General features: G+C 36.3%; 1 protein-coding gene across 1 annotated transcript; it reads right to left on the bottom strand.

Annotated features, from left to right (window-relative positions):
* Nucleotides 1-325: 325 nt before the first annotated feature.
* LOC123529278 (protein SET-like) lies at nucleotides 326-22,417 on the bottom strand. The gene is made up of 8 exons (XM_045309545.2): nucleotides 22,293-22,417; nucleotides 17,460-17,754; nucleotides 16,690-16,761; nucleotides 16,271-16,388; nucleotides 12,496-12,659; nucleotides 11,891-12,056; nucleotides 8,872-8,970; nucleotides 326-8,447 (listed from the first exon to the last, which is right to left on the bottom strand). Exons 2-8 carry the CDS (start codon nucleotides 17,736-17,738, stop codon nucleotides 7,975-7,977), a joined length of 1,371 nt encoding a protein of 456 aa, XP_045165480.2. The 5' UTR covers nucleotides 17,739-17,754; nucleotides 22,293-22,417; the 3' UTR covers nucleotides 326-7,974.
* Nucleotides 22,418-23,529: the final 1,112 nt, after the last annotated feature.

Here is a 23,529-nt window from a genome sequence, read left to right as displayed (position 1 = left end):
TATGACCTACAACTTAACACACCACCTTGTAACAAACACCCCAGTAGGCTTAGGTTGGAGATTAATACATATCCAGAGTTCGATCTTCATACAAGAACAGTGTTCTTCATGATAATTTTCGTAAGGTGATACATCTAAAGCTACTCTTTCTGCAACTCTGGACATATATACTGTTGTTGTTCAGTTACTTACCTAGAAAATAAGTGAGTACTGTTAGGATTCCAAGAATGTTTTTAAGTTTAATTACCCGCTGTTAATACCGAAATATCCGAAATAACGCATAAAATATCGAACTGAACTGACAAAATAAACAAATCAATTGAAGTTATTGATTTTGATAAGACTTTAATATCATCGTATATACACTGTATAAAATAAATTTCAAACAGAGATCATATAAACAAGAGCTGTTTGTATAACTGATATGCCCCCAGCATGTCCAGTTGGGGATAACTGGGTGAGCAACTTTCTGTCTAAAGTCTACTGTCACTTTGACCTTTGACATATTGACCCCAAATAATAGGGGTCATATACTGATCAAAGGCAATCATGCAATTAAACAAAAGAGGTCATCACTTAACCACAGACAATCATACTATGAAATTTGTTAGTCCTAGGCCCAAGTGTTCTCCAGATATTGATTGGAAACAATTTTCAGACTCGACATCATTAAGAACTTTCCTCAGATCAATTCAAATGACAAAAACAACAACAAAGGTCATTTACTGACTACAGGCAACCAAAACAAGAGCTGTCAATAAGACAGTGTGCTAAACTTTTCTCTGTGTTTGACTCTGAATTAGAGCTTTGCCAGTAAAAACTTTATAAAACTTTAACCAGACAAGAGGGCCATGAAGGCCCTGTATCGCTCACCTGACCTACTGACCTAAAGATCATCAAGATTAACATTCTGACCAAGTTTCATTAAGATATGGTCATAAATGTGGCCTCTAAAATGTTAACTAGCTTTTCCTTTGATCTGACCCGGTGACCTAGTTTTTTACCCCACATGACCCAGATTCGAACATGACCTAAAGATCATCAAGATTAACAGTCTGACTAAGTTTCATGAAGATACAGTCACAAATATGGCCTCTAGACTGATAACAAGCTTTTCCTTTGATTTGATTCGGTGACCTAGATTTTGACCCCGCATGACCCAGATTCGAACTTGACCTAAAGATCATCAAGATTAACATTCTCACCAAGTTTCATGAAGATACAGTCATAAATGTGGCCTATAGAGTGTTAACAAGCTTTTCCTTTGATTTGACCTAGTGACCTAGTTTTTACCCCACCTGACCTAGATTTGAACATGAACTATAGATCATCAAGGTTAACATTCTGACTTAGTTTCATTAAGATATGGTCTTACATGTGGCCTCTATAGTGTTAACTAGCTTTTCCTTTGATTTGAAATGGTGACCTAGTTTTTGACCCTACATGACCCAGATTCAAATTGGACCTTGAGATCATCAAGATTAACATTCTGACCAAGTTTCATTAAGATATGGTCATAAATGTGGCCTCTGAAGTGTTAACTAGCTTTTCCTTTGATTTAACCTGTGACCTAGTTTTTTATCCCACATGACCCAAATTCAAACTGGACCTTGAGATCATCAAGATTACCATTCTGACCAAGTTTCATTAAGATATGGTCATAAATGTGGCCTCTAAAGTGTTAACTAGCTTTTCCTTTGATTTGACCTGGTGACCTAGTTTTTTACCCCACATGTCCCAGATTTGAACTTGACCTAAAGATCATCAAGATTAACACTCTGACTAAGTTTATGAAGATACAGTCACAAATATGGCCTCTAGACTGATAACAAGCTTTTCCTTTGATTTGACCCAGTGACCTAGATTTTTGACCCCGCATGACCCAGATTCGCACTTGACCTAAAGATCATCAAGATTAACATTCAGACTAAGTTTCATGAAGATACAGTCATAAATGTGACCTCTAGAGTGTCAACAAGCTTTTCCTTTGATTTGACCTAGTGACCTAGTTTTTTTTATCCCACCTTACCTAGATTTGAACATGAACTATAGATCATCAAGGTTAACATTCTGACTTAGTTTCATTAAGATATGGTCATACATGTGGCCTCTACAGTGTTAACTAGCTTTTCCTTTGATTTGACCTGGTGACCTAGTTTTTGACCCTACATGACCCAGATTCAAACTGGACCTTGAAATCATCAAGATTAACATTCTGACCAGTTTTCATGAATACAGTCATAAATGTGGCCTCTACAGTGTTAACAAGCTTTTCCTTTGATTTGACCTGGTGACCTAGTTTTTGACCTCAGATGACCCAATACGAACTCGTCCAAGATTTTATTGAGGGTAACATTCTGACCAAGTTTTATTAAGGTTGTGCCAAAATTGTGACCTCTAGAGTGTTAACAAGCTTTTCCTTTGATTTGACCTGGTGACCTAGTTTTTAATCCCAGATGACCCAATATCGAACTCATCCAAGATTTAATTGAGAGTAACATTCCGACCAAGTTTCATTAAGATTGGGCCAAAATTGTGATCTCTAGAGTGTTAACAGTCAAATTGTTGACGACGACGGACGGACGGAGGACTGACGACCGACGGACGACAGACACAGGGCAATCACAAAAGCTCATCTTTGAGCACTTCGTGCTCAGGTGAGCTAAAAATCCGAAGTTAAAAAGGGATATAACTCTGTCAAATTTCAAATCAGAGTTATGGGGATTGTTTCTCCTGGTGTAGACTTTGATAGAAAATAACCATTTTAAGTTTCAAGTCAAAAGCTTTGATAGTAACAGAGACCGATACCTTTGATAGTAACAGAGACTTTATCAAAAACTTGAAACAACGGTGACCATGACGCCAAGGCAAGTGCAAAAGCTCTACTTTTTCTTCGAAAAACCAATACAGGTCATTAACTGACCACAGACAATCATCATGTTAAGTTTGAAGTCCATAAGCCAAAGGGTTCTCTAATTACTGATTGGAGACAATTTATGTCTCAAGTTTACTGTGACCACCCAAAGCACAAGAGTTCATTTACTGACCACAGGCAATGCTATGAAGTTTAATAGATGTATGCCCAAACCATCCCAAGATAATGATTGAAAACAGTATTCAGTTTTAAGGTCACTGTGACCTTGATTGTTAAGCTAACAACAACCAAACCACAGGGGTCATACTGTCACCTTGGTGCAGTATGTGGTTATATGTATTGACCTAAAGGAGAAGCTAATATTTTATTGTGCTTGGGTGACGATATACTGGCCAGGTAATTACCACATTGAGTCTGACCACTGCAAACCCAACGGTTTCCAGTTATCAGTTGGAAACCAATGGTCTAATTACTAACAGACTAACAAATATCTGCAATACAATATACCACCTTTTCTTCTAAAGAAGACATAAAACCTGTATGCATATTTCGACATTACTGTAACAGCACATACATTTTTGTATTTTCACTTGGTCAAATTTTCACGAATTTAAAATTTCGAGTATGTTCTTGAGGTTTAATACTGGCAAAATTGTAAAAATGGTATACCAGTAATACCTGAAATCAGAATTATACGTATGGTGAATATTTATGTGAGGATTAATTTTCACGAGATGTTGGGCCTCGCGAGTATAGCAAAAATTAAACCCTCGCGGAAATTTATGTTTTTACAGTATCTGATTTCTATCAATTCTACATCAAAATTTTGATGGCAATTGTTAATTGGGCAATTTAAAATAACAAGATTGAGGAAAAATATAAATTAATTCAAGAAGCCACCAACAATTCTAGAAATGTCTCTTCTTAATAGCTAAACCAAACATGCATAAAAATAATAACACTTAAAATATTTGAAAATATGGAATATAATTTCTATGGCAACCAGTGTAACTGATGAACAGGCTCTGAACTATGAAGTCATGAAATAACTTTAAACAAAGTTGATTTACCTCGTGAAAATGAACTATAATTTTATAATACAATAAACGTTATCTTGTTTATCAATTTCAAATAAAAATTTTGAACATGACATACAAAATAATTTATTTTATTTAGAACTTCATAATCTTTATTGTTTACAAATTTTCAACAACTAAAACACAACACTGCACTGAAAAGATACTCATATTTAAGTAGTCAGGGGTCACGCTGTCGATCGCCACTTGAGCCATTTGCGACAAAGAATTAAATGTGGCTCCGAAATTTTCTAATTGGCAAAAATGGCCCAAGCTATGTCTGTGTGCAAAACTACGAATATTGCCAGTTTTACGAACCAAAAAGTTTTTTCTTTTTTGACATCTTTATTTTAAATGTGATTTTCAGAATTTTTTTATTAAATGGCAGCTTTTTATAAAAATGATAATTTTAGAAACTAACACAAATTGATTTTCTAAATAGCTTTTTAAAGGGTTACTAAGAAATATGTAATAACTACATTAATTTCTTTAGTATGAGTACTTTGGTACATATAATGTAGTCCTACAAGAACGTCAATGCTATGCGCTTCGCCGTTGTTGGCCTCATAATTTTATCTTCGGAAAAAGCAGTGGCTCAGAGAAAAAAATTCCCAGTGTGACCCCTGAAGTAGTATACCTGATAAATTAGATAACTTCTCAATTAAGGAATCATTACCTCCAGGGACTAATACCTTTAATCTTGTGTCTAAATTTGCAAACACCTTTGAAGGATGGGGGTTCCCCTAAAGGCAAAGCTAATCCTCATACATCTTTCTATGCTGAATCAATATCATACAAGCAGCTAACGTCTGATTGTTTTGGCCGGGTTTTCTGAATTAGGTGATAATGAGTTAAAGTTCTAATAATGGCACACATGTACAGTAAATAACCCCCAAAATAATAAGAAAATATTGAAGGCAAAAGGGAAAAAAGAAATGGACAGGTAGAAAATGAAATTGACATTTGACCCTGAAATTAATGGCGGTCCGGTACACATGAAGACCAACATACCTATGAAGTTTCAAGGTTCTGGGTTAAATACTTGTCCAGATACTGAGCAAAAACCATTTTCAATGTTCAGGTCCCTGTGACCTTGACCCTTGTCCTGTGACCCTGAAATCAATAGGGGTTATGTACATATCAAGACAAACATACCTATGAAGTTTCAAGGTCCTAAGTGAAATACTAGTCCAGATATTGAGTGAACAAAAAGGTTAACATGGTCAGGTCCCTGTGACCTTGACCTTTGACCCTGAAATCAATAGGGGTCATGTACATATCAAGACCAACATAGCTATGAAGTTTCAAGGTCCTAGGTGAAACACTTGTCCAGATATTGAGTGAACAAAAAAGTTAACATGTTCAGGTCCCTGTGACCTTGACCTTTGACCCTGAAATCAATAGGGGTCATGTACATACCAAGACCAACATAGCTATGAAGTTTCAAGGTCCTAGGTGAAATACTTGTCCAGATATTGAGTGAACAAAAAGGTTAACATGTTCAGGTCCCTGTGACCTTGACCTTTGACCCTGAAATCAATAGGGGTCATGTACATATCAAGACCAACATAGCTATGAAGTTTCAAGGTCCTAGGTGAAATACTTGTCCAGATATAGAGTGAACAAAAAGGTTAACATGTTCAGGTCCCTGTGACCTTGACCTTTGACCCTGAAATCAATAGGGGTCATGTACATATCAAGACCAACATAGCTATGAAGTTTCAAGGTCCTAGGTGAAACACTTGTCCAGATATTGAGTGAACAAAAAGGTTAACATGAGACTCATTATTCCATCCATCTGCCAATCCATCCATCCGCATGGACAGACCTAATCTACAAGCCGTATTTTTCTTCGAAAACCCGGCCAACAAAAGGAAGGCAAAACAAAGAATAAACAGAACAATATTTTTTCTTACACAGTGCAAAAATGTTAAACGCTTCATCTGTTAAAAGTTAAATTTTTGTTTTGAACGCACAGTATTGGCCGCTGACATTTGAAATAATATTTAGAACAAACTGATTATCAGGTAACTATCAGAAACCAGAAAGAAGAAATACTGGAAACAGATCTATGTAAAATGTTAGTATTTTGTAACTCCATGATTAGTAAGAATTTAGCGACTTCATTGAAAATCTCCACTACTAAGTGGTCAAAACAAACAACCAAGTCAGTGTGCTTTTACTAGATCTGAAATGAACAACTTTGATTACTTTATTAAATCACATTATAATGTTAACAGATATTCGTTTTGTCTATGTGTATTTTGTTTTCTCTCAGTCTGCTGATTTTTTAAACAAATGGCTCTTTATGAAAAAAGAGACTTTATTTAGAATTTGGCTGGATAAAAATAACTGATATTTTTGAAATAGATGTGTTCACATATGCCTTCCATACATATTTAGTTTTCAGTGTTTATATTACCGGTATTTCCAATAATGGATCTAATACCTAAAACCAAGCCTGAAGTCTCATTAAATATTAACTAAATTGTCTTCTTTTCTATTCTTAATTAAAATACATTTTCTAATTGCATTAAATATGATTTCAAACAGCAAAAGATTTATCTCCAATGCAAGGTAGGTAACTCTCATTTTATCACTCTCATGTGTCAAATGTACAGGAATATGAAAACAAAAGTTAACTCCCTTACATTTATATATCACTAACAAAATATGGTGTAATCCCTGAGGAAACTGCAGTTTCAATGAACAAAGATGAAATGATAACAGTATCATGCTGAAACAAAAGATGTGCCGAGCACAACTACTTAGTGCCTGAAGGTTAGGATCCTTGCCTTGTGATCTTGACCTGATATAAAGAACAGACTCTAGTCACTCATCTAATCATCATAGTTATCATTTGTGTAAAGTTTCAGTGGAATCTCTTGAATCATTTAAAGTTAAAGCTGAGACATGAAGTTTTTCAGACTGACAACATGCACATTGAGATTTACCTCCCTTCCAGCATGAAAAAAACACTGGGAAACCTACTCCATCTCTATATCCATCATTTATCAACAGAACTGGCTAACTAGTTGCAAGTATTAACCCTTACCCTGCTAAATTTGTGTAATGAACTTGTCCATCTTTCAATTTGGACAGTACCATTAACTGTTTGAAGGGGTAATTACCAAAAAAGAACTGACTGAATGGCGAACAGTACAGATCTTGATCAGACTGCATGGATGAGCAGGCTGATCAAGATCTACACTGGTCGCAAAGGCAGAATCAATCGTGTCCAGCATAATAAGAGTTAACTTTATGTATTTTAACACCTCAGTATATTACTGTAAAATCAATTAATTCCGTGGGTATGAAATTTCGTAACTGTTAAAGCAACTCGGCCCCAAAAACAGCATCAAAAATACAATAATTTTTTAAACAGATGAAAAAGTATACAGAGCAAAAATCAAAAATGAACATAATGTAATATGATATGTTAACAGTATCCATCAAGTTAGGCTAAATTACTGCATGTGGGTTTTTTTCATCTCAATTTCACCCTTTGGTTCACAGAATGAAGAGATTAATTTTTACATTTACAGCTAAACAGTGTCTGCATCTCTCTGGATAATGCTACCTTTACATGATGAAACTGTGGCTGCCATTCCCTTGAATGTGGCTGGATATTACTAGTTTCCACTATATTCAGAAGACCTACATCCCTGAATATGTGTCTGGGATAAAGAGTTGGGTACTGAACTTCATTTAAGAAATTACATATACGCCAAAAGGCAAGACTATTTGGTTTCAGACTGTAACAAAAACGAATAGCACTGGTTTGCTAAACTTCATCCAACTGCAATAGACTCTCCTTCACAACTCTCATGAACGAATCTATAGTTCTACTCTAATACCTATCTGCTATCAGACACAATACCTAGGAATTTTATCAATAAAAATTCATTGACTCTGTACAACATATAACAGCAACAGTACTTGGTACTGTATGGGTATGCTAGCATGATTTTATGTACAACTTCTATATTTCATTCAACAACCAACAAGTTACACTGACAATTATCAGTCCACGCCATCCTCCGTTCTCTCTCCTCCATCTAAAACACTTGTCTGTGATGTTTCCATATCACTTAAGTCCTTTTTCTCTTTACCACTTTCTTCATCATTATCGTCATCTTCTTTTAACAAATCTGAATCGTTTCCATCATTTTCTAACAATGAATCATCGTTCTGTGACACAACATTATCCTGTTCTAACACACTATCGTCATTCTCTGCCACTTTCTTATCAGTGTCTAACACATCACTGTCTTGTGCTACACTACCACCATCAGTCTGTGACATATCTGCACTATCAAGTTCACTGGTCTGTGAAGTATCCGGATCATCTCCTCTATCTTTATCTTGTGAAGTGTCAGCCGCCCCAGATAAGATATTGGAGTCGATAACAGAGGTATCTGGATCATGTGAGATCAGCAGTTCAGCCTCTGAATCACTGCCAAGCACTTCAATAGCATCATCATCATCTTCATCATCTGCAAATATACACACATAGTTTATGTCGCAATTTTTATGATTAGAGAGTACACTCAGTTGAGAAAATAGCAGCAGTATATAGACGCCATTTATGACATTAAAAAATAATAGAGTAGGTAATGTGTCATGACAATTTACTTATACAATTTTACAACATTGTTGGTCATTTCAACCTGGACAGATGCAATCATTCTATGAAGTTGCAGGTTGAAAAGTTCCTAATAATTTACCTCAGAATTACATGGGACATCTATTGACCACAGACAACCATCTTAAAAATTAATGAAAGTGAAGCAAACTCCAAAATTTGTGAAAATCTTACTTTTCTACACATTACTGGACATGGGCAAAGATATATTACTCATCCTAACTCTGGAGAATGCACAAAAACTATACTTTTACAAAATTCATAAAGATCTTTACCATCATCATCATCTTCAACTTCTATTGATTCGACAGTTTCTTCTAGTTCTTCTCCAGATAAATCATCATCTTCATCATCTTTTACTTCGTATACATCATCTGTGAAAAGTCATCATATACCTTAAGATACAGTTTTATACATTTTATACATTATATTAGTTGCTGTTACTGGCTGTATTTAAGAAATGAAATGATTTTTTTCGGTGTTCATGTGAAAGGAACGACAGAATAGGACGGCAAATCCAGGAATCGCGCTAGCGATTCATGTATAATTTGCCAATCCTATTCTGTCGTTCATTTTGCATAAACACCGAAAAAATAGTTTCATTTTTTATATTTACATTATATTTCCTTTCCATTTCTAAACAAGATTATATTATAACCTGCACATATTTTGTGACATTTAACATTAAAATCAGCTTCCAGGCCATTCTGTTCACCAGACAACTGCGAAGTCATCTAAGGAACGTTCTCCCTGACTATACGTGGATGTCGTCAAAACAGCGGTTGGTTATCACTAAGCAGCAATGACATAACTTTCGCGCTTTTCCTTTTGTTGTTTCATACTAAATGAACGTCACAATTTTCAATGGAAAAGAATAGGGCGAATGTAAATATATAGCTTTAAATGGAAGAAAGACAACACAGTAAAAGTATAACAGTAAAGACTTGTGTTGGATATAATGTCGTGCCAACACAATCAAAGGTCATATGGCAACTTTCCAGCTTTAATGATGAAGACCCCAGGTGCCCCTGGGTGGCAAAATATGTAAAGTCAGCAACCTTTAGTCACTCGAGTCGACCATGCAAGCCAGTCTTAAATATGCAGAAACAGTTTTTTCTACAAGGTAGTATCAAATCAACAGATATCAAACAAGATCTTTCTCATGACACCATACTCCTCTATTTGAAGAATTATCAGTAAAATGGATTTTCTATCTAAGAATAAGCATATTATCCAACTTTAAGTAAGAGTTATGGGACTTGAAAATGTGATCTTATTCAAGTGCACCTTACATCTGTGTGATATTTCAATCAAGTTTCTGCATTAGTTTTGGAGACAGTAATTTCCATGCAAAAGTTTACACTGCATTTCTCAAACCCAAAAAGGACATAACTTGCTCAAAAAACAATTTACAGTAATGAGACATCCACCTTTCACCATATCTTATCAACCTCAATAACTTGCATCGTTGCAATTCAATATCTGCATTGATTTTGGAGAGAGCAATTTTGCAAACTACAACTTTAACAGATTTTTCTTAGTCCAAGAAAGGGGAAAATTTCGTTCAAATTTATGTAAGAGTTATGGGAAATGATGCAATAACCTTGTGTTATTACCTGAAAGGTGAGTGTGAAGTTTTAATGTAGTATTTACAATGGTTAAAAACATGGAACAGTTCACTTTGAAAAACCAATATTTCTAAGTTAAAAACAGGCATAACTCTGGAAATACCATAGACAGAGTTACACATCTTGTCACACTACTGTACATTGTAACTAAAAGCAAGTACAGCAAGTTTCAAATGAATATGTTCAGTAATGAAGATTTTGGACTTTATAAAAAATTAAACCAAAATTTGTAATTAAAAAGAGGCATAATTCTCAAAAATATTGCAGGAAGATTTACACAACTTGTCACGCTAATGAATATGGCACTATGAGCAAGTACAGCAAGTTTCCACTGAATATCTTAAGTAATGAAGAAGAGTACTTCATAAAAACTATTTACCAACACAGATGCTGACACCAGGCAAAGTGCATTAGCCCTACTTATTCCTCTATCAGTCAAACTAAACAAGGGCACCGCCTTGCGGGTGCTGATGCTCATCTGATTTTTTTTGTATAATAGAAATATTGTCCTACCCATGATTTTCTAAGTCTAAAAAGGGCCATCATTCTTGCAAAAAGCAGGATAGAGTTATGTTTCTTGATGTACAGCGTCCACTTATGATGGTGAAAAACTGCTGCAAGTTTTAAGCAATAGCTTTGATAGTTTATGAGAAAAGTATACTTAAACATAATACTCAACCAAGAAAATGATTTTCTAAGTCCAAAAGGGGCAATAATTATTGCAAAAAGCAGGATGGAGTTATGTTGCGTTGCTTGCTGTACAGGGTCAGCTTATGATGGTGAACAAGTGTTGCAAGTTTCAAAGAAATAGCTTTGATAGTTTAAGAGAAAAAGTTGACCTAAACATAAAACTTAACCAAGAAATCTGATATTTTCTAAGTCCAAAAGGGGCCATAAATCTTGCAAAAAGCAGGATGGAGTTATGTTTCTTGCTGTATAGGGTCAGCTTATGATGGTGAACAAGTGTTGCAAGTTTTAAAGCAACAGCTTTGATAGTTTAGGATAAAAGCTGACCTAAACATAAAACTTAACCAAGAAAACTGATTTTCTAAGTCCAAAAGGGGCAATAATTCTTGCAAAAAGCAAGATGGAGTTATGTTTCTTGATGTACAGGGTCTGCTTATGATGGTAAACAAGTATTCCAAGTTCCAAAGCAATAGCTTTGATAGTTTAGGAGAAAAGTTGACCTAAACATAAAACTTAACCAAGAAATCTGATATTTTCCAAGTACAAAAGGGGCCATAAATCTTGCAAAAAGCAAGATGGAGTTATGTTTCTTGCTATACAGGGTCAGCTTATGATGGTGAACAAGTATTCAAAGTTTCAAAGCAATAGCTTTGATAGTTTAGGAGAAAAGCTGACCTAAACATAAAACTTAACTAGGCAACGCCGACGCCGACAACCGCTCAAGTGATGACAATAACTCATCATTTTTTTTTTCAAAAAATCAGATGAGCTAAAAATGTCTTCTTTTTTTTCAGATATCTAAGTACATGTACTTGCTTTTTTATATAGATTTAATCCCCTCAAAAAGTTCAGAAATATTTCATTTTCATAATAAAGGCAATTTAAGCATATTGATTAAGTGTCCTTGATTCTGTACTAGATTGTAGACTTCAAGGATCAACATTTTAGATATTAAAATAAACAGAGAAAACAAACAAACCATCATCATCTGACTCATCATCGTCATCATCATCACCTACAATGACTACTGAATCATCCTCTATAATATGGTTATCATCATCACTGTCTATGCCATTTTCTTCAACTTCTATGTCAGAAGCCAGGTAATACTGTAAAGGGTTGGGCCACAAGTCATCTTTTATCATCTAAAAAGTAAAATATATGAGCCGCGCCATGAGAAAAGTGTGTTTGCGATCAGCATGGATCCAGATCAGCATGCACATTTGCGCAGTCTGGTCAGGATCCATGCTGTTCGCTTTCAAAGCCTATTGCAATTAGAGAAACCGTTAGCGAACAGCATGGATCCTGACCAGACTGCGCAGATGCGCAGGCTGGTCTGAATCCATGCTGTTTGCAAACACACTATGTTGGTTTTCTCATGGCGCAGCTCAATTATAAAGAATTACATATAATATATATAAATCCTCTTAATTTAATACCAACTCTTAATTCCACTTCATATTATTTCATGAGTTTACATCGACCATCTACATGCGTTGGAGAAGTATAGCTCTCACTTTTCGTAAACCAGTCAAACTAAATATGCCTAAAGGTAAGCTACTTTGAAAACTCTGCAAATATTACCTCAGCAATTCTGTCCCTTGCTGGATCTATAGTATCTGTAAGCCAAGAGAAAAACGACCTGCCTTCCCCTCGTTGACGTCGGGCATGTCTTGTATGTGTACTTTTGGTAAGGTCCATGTCTGGTTTCCAGTGAATATGTGTAGATCTAGAGGCTGGCTTACCATCTGCAAACAAAATCATTTATACTATTTTCTGATCACAGATCTTAATATTATGATATCTTTTCATTTATTTTTTTATTTATCCTACAGAATTTAAGACTGATTTCCGAGTTTGTTGGTTTTTTTAGGGGGAGGAGGGTTTGCTTACAGTTCACATGGGGACTTTCCAGCTTTTCATGGTGCAGGAAGAACCTAGGCGCCACTCTGGGACTTTTTTCAGGCACAGGCTGGCACCAGAGTAGAATCACCAACCTTCCGTATGACAGCTGGATGGTTTCTTTACAAAGCTTCCAAACAAGAGGGTCATGATGACCCTGGATCGCTCACCTGAGAAATATGAGCTACATGTTTCAAGTGTCAAACTGATGATAAAATATTTAGAAAGTCAGTAGGTCACATTCATGGTCAATGAAATTTAGTTTTACGATTTGTGTGCAAAACTGTGTATGTCATCAAAATTTCAAGCCTGTATCTTAAAAAACAAGAAAGTAGGTCAAGGTCACAGTCAAGTGACATCATATTACTTGGAGTCATCAGGTGATTATAACTAAACAGTCTTGGCAATAGGATCAGATGATTTTTTAAGTATTTTTCCTATATAACTCACATAATAACTAAGTGACCCCAGGGCGGGGCCTCTTTTAACCCCAGGGGCATAATTTGAAAAATTTTGGTAGAGGACTACTAGACAATGCATCATACCAAATATCAAAAGCCTAGGTCGTATGGTTTCAGACAAGAAGATTTTTAAAGCTTTTTTCTATACAAGTCTATATAAAACTTGGGACCCCCAGGGCAGGGCCTCTTTTCACCCAAGGGGTACAATTTGAACAATTTTGGTTGAGGACCATAAGACAATGCTACAAACCAAATATCAAAGGTCTAAGTGTTCTGGTTTCAGACAAGAAGATTTTTAAACTTTTTTTCCTATATGTCTATGCAAAACTTGGGACCCCCAGGGCGTGGCCATATTTGACCCTAGGGGGATAATTTGAACAGTCTCGGTAGAGGACCACTAGATGATGCTACATACCAAATATCAAAGGTCTAAGTGTTGTGGTTTCAGACAAGAAGATTTTTAAACTTTTTTTCCTGTATAAGTCTATGTAAAACTTGGGACCCCCGGGGCGGGGCCATATTTGACCCTAGGGGGATAATGTCAACAATCTTGGTAGAGGACCACTAGATGATGCTACATACCAAATATCAAAGCCCTAGGCCATGTGGTTTTGTACAAGAAGATTTTCAAAGTTTTCCCTATATAAGTCTATTTAGACTTGGGACCCCCGGGGCGGGGCCATATTTGACCCAAGGGGGATAATTTGAACAATTTTGGTAGAGGACCACTAGATGATGCTACACACCAGATATCAAAGCCCTAGGCCCTGCGGTTTTGGACAAGAAGATTTTTAAAGTTTTTCTTTTTGGTTGCCATGGCAACCAGAGTTCTGCATAGATTCAATTCTTTGAACAATTTTGAAAGGGGGTCACCTAAGGATCATTCCTGTGAAGTTTGGTGTAATTCTGCCCAGTGGTTTTCAAGAAGAAGATTTTTTTTAGAAATTGTTGACGGACGACGCACGACGCACTACACACGACTGACGATGGACATCAAGCGGTCACAATAACACACCTTGAGGTGAGCTAACAAGAGGACCATGATGGTCCTGAATCGCTCACCTATCTCCACATGACCCAGTGTTCAACTGAGTATGACATCGTTATTTCTATTATTTGACATAGTGACCTAGTTTTTGAGCACATGTGACCTAGATATCATCAATATAAAAAATTCTGACCAATTTTCATGAAGATCCATTGAAAAATATGGCCTCTAGAGAGGTCAAAAGGTTTTTCTATTAATTGACCTAATGACCTAGTTTTTGAAGGCACGTGACCCACTTTTAAAATTGACCTAGATATCATCAAGGTGAACATTCTCAACAATTTTCATGAAGATCTCGTGAAAAATATGGCCTCTAGAGAGGTCACAAGGTTTTTCTATTTTTCAACCTACTGACCTAGTTTTTGACCGCACATGACCCAGTTACGAACCTGACCTAGATATCATCAAGCTGAACATTCTCACCAATTTTCATGAAGATCCATTGAGAAATATGGCCTCTAGAGAGGTCACAAGGTTTTTTCTATTTTTAGACCTATTGACCTAGTTTTTGACCCCACGTGACCAAGTTTCGAACCTGACTTAGATATCATCAAGATGAACATTCTGACCAATATTCATGAAGATCTCATGAAAAATATGGCCTCTAGAGAGGTTACAAGGTTTTTCTATTTTTAGATCTACTGACCTAGTTTTTAACCCCACATGACCCAGTTTCGAACTTGACCTAGATATCATCAAGGTGAACATTCTGACCAATTTTCATGAAGATCTTGTGAAATATATGGCCTCCAGAGAGGTCACCAGGTTTTTCTATTTTTAAACCTACTGACCTAGTTTTTGACCGCACATGACCCAGTTTCGAACTTGACCTAGATATCATCAAGGTGAACATTCTGACCAATTTTCATGAAGATCCATTGAGAAATATGGCCACTAGAGAGGTCACAAGGTTTTTCTATTTTTAGATCTACTGACCTAGTTTTTGACCCCACATGACCCAGTTTCGAACTTGACCTAGATATCATCAAGGTGAACATTCTGACCAATATTCATGAAGATCTCATGAAAAATATGGCCTCTAGAGAGGTCACAAGGTTTTTCTATTTTTAGATCTACTGACCTAGTTTTTAACCCCACGTGACCCAGTTTCGAACCTGACCTAGATATCATCAAGATGAACATTCTGACCAATTTTCATGAAGATGCATTGAGAAATATGGCCTCTAGAGAGGTCACAAGGTTTTTCTATTTTAGACCTAATGACCTAGTTTTTGACCCTACGTGACCCAGTTTCGAACTTGACCTAGATATCATCAAGATAAACATTCTGACCAATATTCATGAAGATCTCATGAAAATATGGCCTCTAGAGAGGTCACAAGGTTTTTCTATTTTTAGACCTACTGACCTAGTTTTTGACCCCACGTGACCCAGTTTCGAACTTGACCTAGATATCATCAAGGTGAACATTCTGACCAATTTTCATGAAGATCTTGTGAAATATATGGCCTCTAGAGAGGTCACAAGGTTTTTCTATTTTTAGACCTACTGACCTAGTTTTTGATGGCACATGACCCAGTTTCGAACTTGACCTAGATATCATCAAGATGAACATTCTGACCAACTTTCATAAAGATCCCATGAAAAATGTGACCTCTAGAGTGGTCACAAGCAAAAGTTTACGGACGCACGACGGACGACGGACACCGCGCGATCACAAAAGCTCACCTTGTCACTTTGTGACAGGTGAGCTAAAAAGGCATAACTTCATTCAATTTTAATAATATAAATATATATATGCCTCGCTTCAATGGCATAATATATATGGTCAAAGCAAAAATAATTACAGCAATACTTACTCAAATTACATAATATAGTATAAATCTGTCCATAAATATGACACTTTATGTTTGTTTCATTCCTGCAAACAGATATGGACACAACTTCTTAACAGTAAAGTTTACGCAATACGTATATCAGTGCATACCAGTAGCTGCCAGGCGGAATTCCTTTGTTAGGAGTTCATCTGTAAAGTATGGGTTTGGTGCAAACTGGAAACAAATTGTGTATCCAGATTTGATATCTTCAAATTCTTCCACATCAACCTGCAGTATAAAGTGAATTTATATAGCTGCTTTGCCACCATTCTCTAGGAAATCAAAACTGAAGCTGGTGTACCAGTAATTGAAAATCCCATTACGCTTATATATTCTTCACATGTGAGAGGCATACTCTAGTTGCTACAAAAAGCGATGTTCGTAAACGCAGGAAAAAGTTTAGATCAAGCAGATTTGCACAGACAATTAGTTCAATATCCCCCTGAGAATACAGGATTCAAATAATGAAAAAGTATAAGCTGATCAGTTACATACTTTATACTTAAGGCAAGTGTTTTCATATGTTTACCTGCTTCAGGTAATGCAAGCATTCTTCTTCTTCCTCTTCTACTATATTTGCCATTCTAGGATGGTTCAGAAACTGCATATGTGTTAAAGAAATAACAGTTAAAAGTTTAAATTTTTGAAATCAGTCCATCAGCTCCAGAGAAGAGGATTTTTTAAAAGTTTTCCATAAAGCCATAAATATAGAGAAAACAAGCCCTATCCCCTGCTGGCCATTTTTTTTAAATAAATCCAACAAGTTTGGAGGAATTTGGCAGGTCACCCAAGGAACATTGCTGTTGAAATCAGACCAATGGTTTTAGACCTAACTTACAGATGATTTTTAAAGATGTCCATAATTATAGACATGTAGCAACTACACCTACCCACAGGCAGCCATTTTTAAATATATCAATATGGCTTGAAAGAATTTGGTAGAAGGTCACCAAAGAATCATTGCTTTAAAATCATTTTGAAACTGGGACAATGGTTTCTCAGAAGACTTTTTAAATTTTCTTCCTTTTGGAGAAACTAAAATTTTGCAGGGATGACCTAGATTTAAAGGAGTCTTAAAGTAGCCCACCAAAGGAAAATTCCCTGAAAAATTTAGATGAAACTGGCTTTGCGGTTTAGTAGATGGTCTTTAAAGCAAATGTGGACAACAGACTATCAACAATTTTAAAATCTCTACATGAGCACTTTGTGTCCAGGAGAGCTTAAAACATGTATACCTGTGACAAGTACATTTATTTCTGCAATACAATGATTCGCATATACAGTATAGGCAAAGGATACAGATGTCACCCAGAAATTAGGAATATGCTTGATCAAGTTATTTCTTTTCTCAAAATGGGGACGTCTAAGTTTGTTGTACTTCATCTCCACCTGTAGTATCTCTTCACTTGCTTTCTCATTCAAAGCATCAATGTCACTCTGACAACTGTCAATATCTTCGAGTGCCCTCTGTGTCTCGACATCTACCGAACTTGGCTCGGGTTCTGATGAAATTTCAGTTACTGATGAAGACAATTTTGCAACTTTTGCAGGTGTTGGCGATTCTTCACAGTCGCTCATTTCTAGTTCTCTATAGCTAAAAAGGACAAATGACAATATCTAAATCTGTCAAAAGTTTAAAGATAACCAATGTGCATCTTTCACTAAAATAGTTCATTTTTAAAAGTTAAAGGTCCAATACTAAGGAAAGTGAACATTTTAATTTCTTTTAAAAAGCACAGAAACTATTTCATTTTATTGGAAAATGAAAGCTGGTATGTTGAAATTCGAAATAAATCGCAGTATATGTACAATTATTTTTCTATGAAGTATGAAGAAAGTTAAAAAGACCTGGGGGGTCATTCTGTCGATTCATTGAAATTTCAACATAATACACATACATTTCTTTGAGTTCCAAAGACCTTCTGTAAATTTTGACCTGCCAATCTTCATTATTTAGTGTCTTGCAGAAGTCTATGCACTGGCTATGAAAAAAAATGCCAACTCACTTTCCCTTAGTAATGGACCTTTAATAACTTAAATTACAAATAATCCTCTTCAATGAATTACAAGGCAGTCTGAAAGACAGCTATATCCCCTGTCGCTGTAATGGATAGTGAAAGGGTTGATGGTATTGGGTGGAAACATTGACTTTGTGAAGTATATTTTATAGTCCATGTATGAGGAAATCAATGAATTTGAAAGTACTTCAAGGGGTTTAGGAGATACAGAGCAGACACAAAATGGAAGGCTCAAACTTTTGACCTTGAGTTGTGACCTTGACCTCAATTGAATGGAAGGGAAAAATGAATATTCTTTCCAGGTATCTTAAAATTTCACTAATATATTTGTTTTTAATAGTTAAAATCATTAATGCAATTTAAAAATCACGGCATAGAATCATTGCAGAAGGTTCACCACAGAAAAGGTCCTTCCTATGTTGTATGTGGAGGAGAGATATTGCCCTTACAGAAGCAAGCCTCTGTGGCGTACATGCTGCGTATTTGCTGTGTATATGCCGCGAACACAGTAGTACGCCAGAGGAGTACATTTTACATACACCGCATGCCGCGTACATGCCGCGTACTATCTCGACGAGTACACAGCATGTACGCAGGAGGTCACTAGTACACTTCAAGTACGCAGCACAGACTCTGAAAATTTAAGGAGTACACTGCATGTACGCAGGAGGGACTTGTACAAGAAAATAGTACACTGCATGTACACCGCAGATACTTCGAAATTTATAACACTTATATTTAGTTGCATTAAAGTTGTTTCCCCTTAATGCAGTTACGCCATTTTCTTCAGATGTTTACCAAATTACATGCTACAAAAACTGATTTATTTCATTGAAAAGTGGATGAAGAAAAGCATACTAATTTATTTGATAACATCAATCTACATTATTTTGGTAAGGGTAAATACTTATTGATGCATGTCACTTATCTTTTTTCTGTTTTTTTTTCTGTCCAAATGATCAGCATTTGCATAAGAAAGTTGGTGGGGTAAGGAATTTACATTATCACAGCAGTTTCGCCACAAGAGTACACAGCATGTATGCAGCAGGAGTACACAGCATGTACGCCGCAGGACTCGGGCCAGGAGTACACAGAATGTACGCCGCAGGAGTACACAGCATGTACGCCGCAGGAGTACACAGCATGTACGCCGCAGGGGTAGTACACCGCAGGCTCATTTGCATGTGAAAAGTGTATGTGCCGCGTACATGCTGCGTACTATTTCCCGCATACTAAATTCCTCCAGCGTACATCCTGTGTACTATGTAGTCCACAGCATGTACGCAGCAAGTAGTACGCGGCAGAGCTCATTTGCATGTCAAAAGTGTACTACAAACGTACTATCAGTGTATGTGCGGTGTATATCCTGCGTACTATTTAAAGCCCTTGCTTTCAGTACACATCATGTACGCATCATATACGCTGTATGTACACAGCAAGAGTACGCAGCAGGCCTTTTTCTTCTGTAAGGGTGACCTTTGCAAAAATTATCACAATATCGCGACTCGCGTACAATTAGCTTGACAACTAGCCCCTGCCATTCCTATAATGGAAGTGAAAACTTGGATCAGAATACTGGTTATCATTTTAACTACAAGATCCGATACACACTGTTTCAGTATATCCCTGAAAATAGGAAATGGTGTCCATTTTATCTATCCTTCTGTACTGTTATCGAGCCATACAAAAATACCTCAATCACCAGGTACCGCAGTTTAATGTAATAGGGGATTTATCCACGACGCGAATCACCAGGGATGAAAATCCCCCAGACGGTAACGTCCGTATATAGTTATTCGTCTTTGTTGTCTGCATGTACGGAGGCAATTTTTTTCCATGTCTTCCTGTTCTGTTTTATGTACTGTCAGCAGACCGGTTGCCTGCATGAGTAACACAGTACCCCAAATCAGTCACAGAAATTTGTAAACTGTGCCAACATGTTTCTTTAAGGCCATACCAAATTGATTAGTAGTTCTTCGGAAAATTTTCAAAAAAAATAGGAGCGAGCGAGCGAAATTTTTTTTTTTTATCAATTTTGATTTTTTCAGAGGCGGTAACCGTTGCTTTTACATGGAGCGAGCGGGTATTTTTTTTTTTTTTTTTGCAGTTATGATTATACATGAAGTTAACATTTCTTTAAGAATAACACAGAACTTAAACATTTACAGTGTGACTAAGACAGTAGATAGCTTTTCTGTATGTTTTAAAGACTACATGAATGGTTTTGCAAATAAATTCTTGCTAAAACTCACTGAATCACTCTGTTTTTATTTTGCATTTATAATTACTGAGGGACGAGTGTCTTATTTTTAATTTTGATTGTTCTACATTAATCTGAAGGCGTGCCCATTTAACGGCAGAGGATGAGGAATATTTAAGACAAAACAGGCACCCAAGTGGAATAACATATCTTCTGAAACCCAGTTAGATGGCTTTGACACATGAGCAACTTTGTGCCCCTAGTGAAACTCCAAACGGTAGAGGTGAGGGGAAAGTAATAAATCACTTGACCAATGAGACCAAACGGAGTTGGGCACACAAATGCTCCGACATTGCTCGAATCCATTGGAATAATTTCTTAACAGATAAGCTTAGCTTAGGTTTTTGTGGTAGAGGTTCATTTCAGTCAAAAATGATAACAGACGGACAAAAAATGATCCCAATATGGCCACTCTTTAAAAGTGTTATTTGTTGTGCTTTGATTGACCAAGAAATTTCGAGTTGGGAAGTTCTGTTTTTCAGATTCTTTCTTTCAATCAATTCACAGCCAATTAATATACAAACAGGGAAAATTGGGGTTACAATACGACAGAAATTATTTTTTATATCTACACAACTTATTTGAAAAGCTAAACATTTTTTAAAAATGAATATATGCATTTTGATAGAATATCTGACTGCCGTACTAAAGAAGTTATGTTCACAATGATTTGGGCCCGAGACAATTAATGTGATGGATCAGTCAGGATCTGTGAACAAACTTTTTTTTCAAGAAAGCACTGGCTTTGGCTCTAGATCTAAAATATTTAACTAAACACACTGATAACAAATGGTTTGAAAACTTTATCTGAACAATATTTCTATGTTTAATCCAAATATTTTCAAGTTGAATCCCCGTGGCCGTGCACGTCTACAAGTCGGGCTTTGTTCTTTTCACTGTATAATTTGAACAATCGTAGAACGTGCATACTTCATCACCTACCGGCACATCGAAGGTCATGTGTGGCACTAGCACAGACACTCCAGGTTTAAAACAAATGATGAACAACACCATAATTCCTGACTTTTTGAGTTTGTGTCATCAGCTACATGTATTACGAACGCATGGATTCCGATCAATATCACTTTGACGCATTAAAACAGCGATAAAACCTGTTTACCGTTATCATTCCGGACCGCGTAAACAGAAAAAAAAATTTTTTTTTCGGCAATTTATGTACGTGCGGACGGGTGAATTTTTTTTTCTTTTTCTCGGGAATGAAATCATTGATGCGGTAGTTCCGACGAACGACAAATCAATTTGGTATGGCCTTACTTCTTTTCAATTTGAAAATGTAAATGCAACTGAGAAAAATATTTTTTAAACGGCCCTTTTTAAACAGTAAGGAAGTGTAAAGGCAGTAAAGCTTCTGCGCGGAGTGCAAACAAAAAAAAGAAAATCCTTAAGCCAGTACAACAACGCGGCGAATGACGTCACCATGACATCGACTGCCTGAACATTTTACAAAGTACAATGGGCGTCCCGTACATTTTGCAAAGTACCATGTATGATATTCCACATGATGACCCTAACGTTAACTTACTGTTTTAAGTGAATTGGTTCTCAGGAATTTTCACTTTCTTTTGAGTAGTGAATAGTTTCTTTGTAAACAGGATATATTTACGATAAATCCTCATTCTAGGCGCTGCCTTAATTCGTTTTAGTATGCTGTGCATAAAATTGGTTATTGGTTTGCTTTGTCGCGAAATCCTATTACTATTCCTTTAAACTTAAAAATGTGCAATAAATGTATGTATAAAATTATATCTGCATCAAGAAAATAATTATCTGGTACAATACAAATAGGTTATAAAATAAATGAACTACTAGAGAGAAGCAAATTGATAATAATACCTTTGTTTATGTTTGATGGGGAAAAAAATCGCTCACGCGCCGTGGTCTTTTTGAAACATTATATCTGATTGGATAGATATGCGACCTTTTTTAAAATTGGCCAATGAAATTTGGGTTTAGTTTTGCTAGAAATACCCAAATAAATCTAAAGAACTCAAAGAAAAATGAGGCCCTGCTAGAGTTATCTTGTGTCTATTAATTAGATAAAGCGCTGGTGTCATATTGTAAACAAATAAAAAAGCAACTCAATTGCACATTTCTAAATATTTATGATATTTACCGAATTAACTTCTGTTTAAATAAAGACGAAGAAGGAAATACATTTAGCTCTGACACTCAAGTGATGGGGTTATCAAGTAGTGGCAGCCAAGGAATTAAATTGACAAATGGTGTTGCGTTGTGAAAGCTTATTCTAACGGTGTTCTTGTAGTTCCAGAGAGTGAAGGCAAAACCCCTCCCTGGCAAAACCCCTTATAGATTATATTATTTTAATAACTGGACAAAATGATATAACGAAGTCTATATGGACAGCTAGGAATCTCTAAAAATCATCTAACCGATAACCCATTAAATAGTGCGCAACTTTGATATGTTTTAAATATACTTAAACACATTACTATGTCTTCCGTTTTAGCTGCTTTATCATTGTTAATCTCTGTTTTATATATGTTTGTCGTGTCGCGTTCCAAACTTTGCCTCTACTCTATTTGAGTCAGTGCACTCAGATCACTTTGACAACCTGTCATCCAATACTACGTCTGCCAGCTTACATTCCATTCATAGTAGTGATGTCTCGGACCCGGAGAGTGTGTCCAGCTGCAACATTTCCAACTTGTCAAGCATATCGAAATCTTTTAGTATTATTTCCAGTAATACACACTTCCCATCCTGCTCCAGTCTGATTAAGAAATCTCGCCAGAAACTCCGTACCAACAATATCCGACTTTCTAGTCTCAACATTCAGAGTATCTGCAGCCCAAAGAAAAAGGCCGCCTTCTGGAACTTTTTGGACTCAGTAAATTGTGACATTCTATGTGCCTGTGAAACCTGGCTCAACCCTTCGATCAATGACGCAGAGATTCTACCCCCGAACTCGAACTACAATGTGCACCGTAAAGACAGGCAAGACGGGTATGGAGGCAGTATGATCCTTATTCGTGACAACATCCAGTGTGAACGTATCGAGGTGGACACACCATGTGACATTTTATTTCTGAAATTGGAATGTATAAATAAG

The sequence above is a fragment of the Mercenaria mercenaria genome, chromosome 13 (assembly GCF_021730395.1).
Source record: "Mercenaria mercenaria strain notata chromosome 13, MADL_Memer_1, whole genome shotgun sequence".
In the NCBI taxonomy this organism is placed as follows: domain Eukaryota; kingdom Metazoa; phylum Mollusca; class Bivalvia; order Venerida; family Veneridae; genus Mercenaria; species Mercenaria mercenaria.
This window is presented reverse-complemented; position numbering and strand designations above follow the sequence as displayed.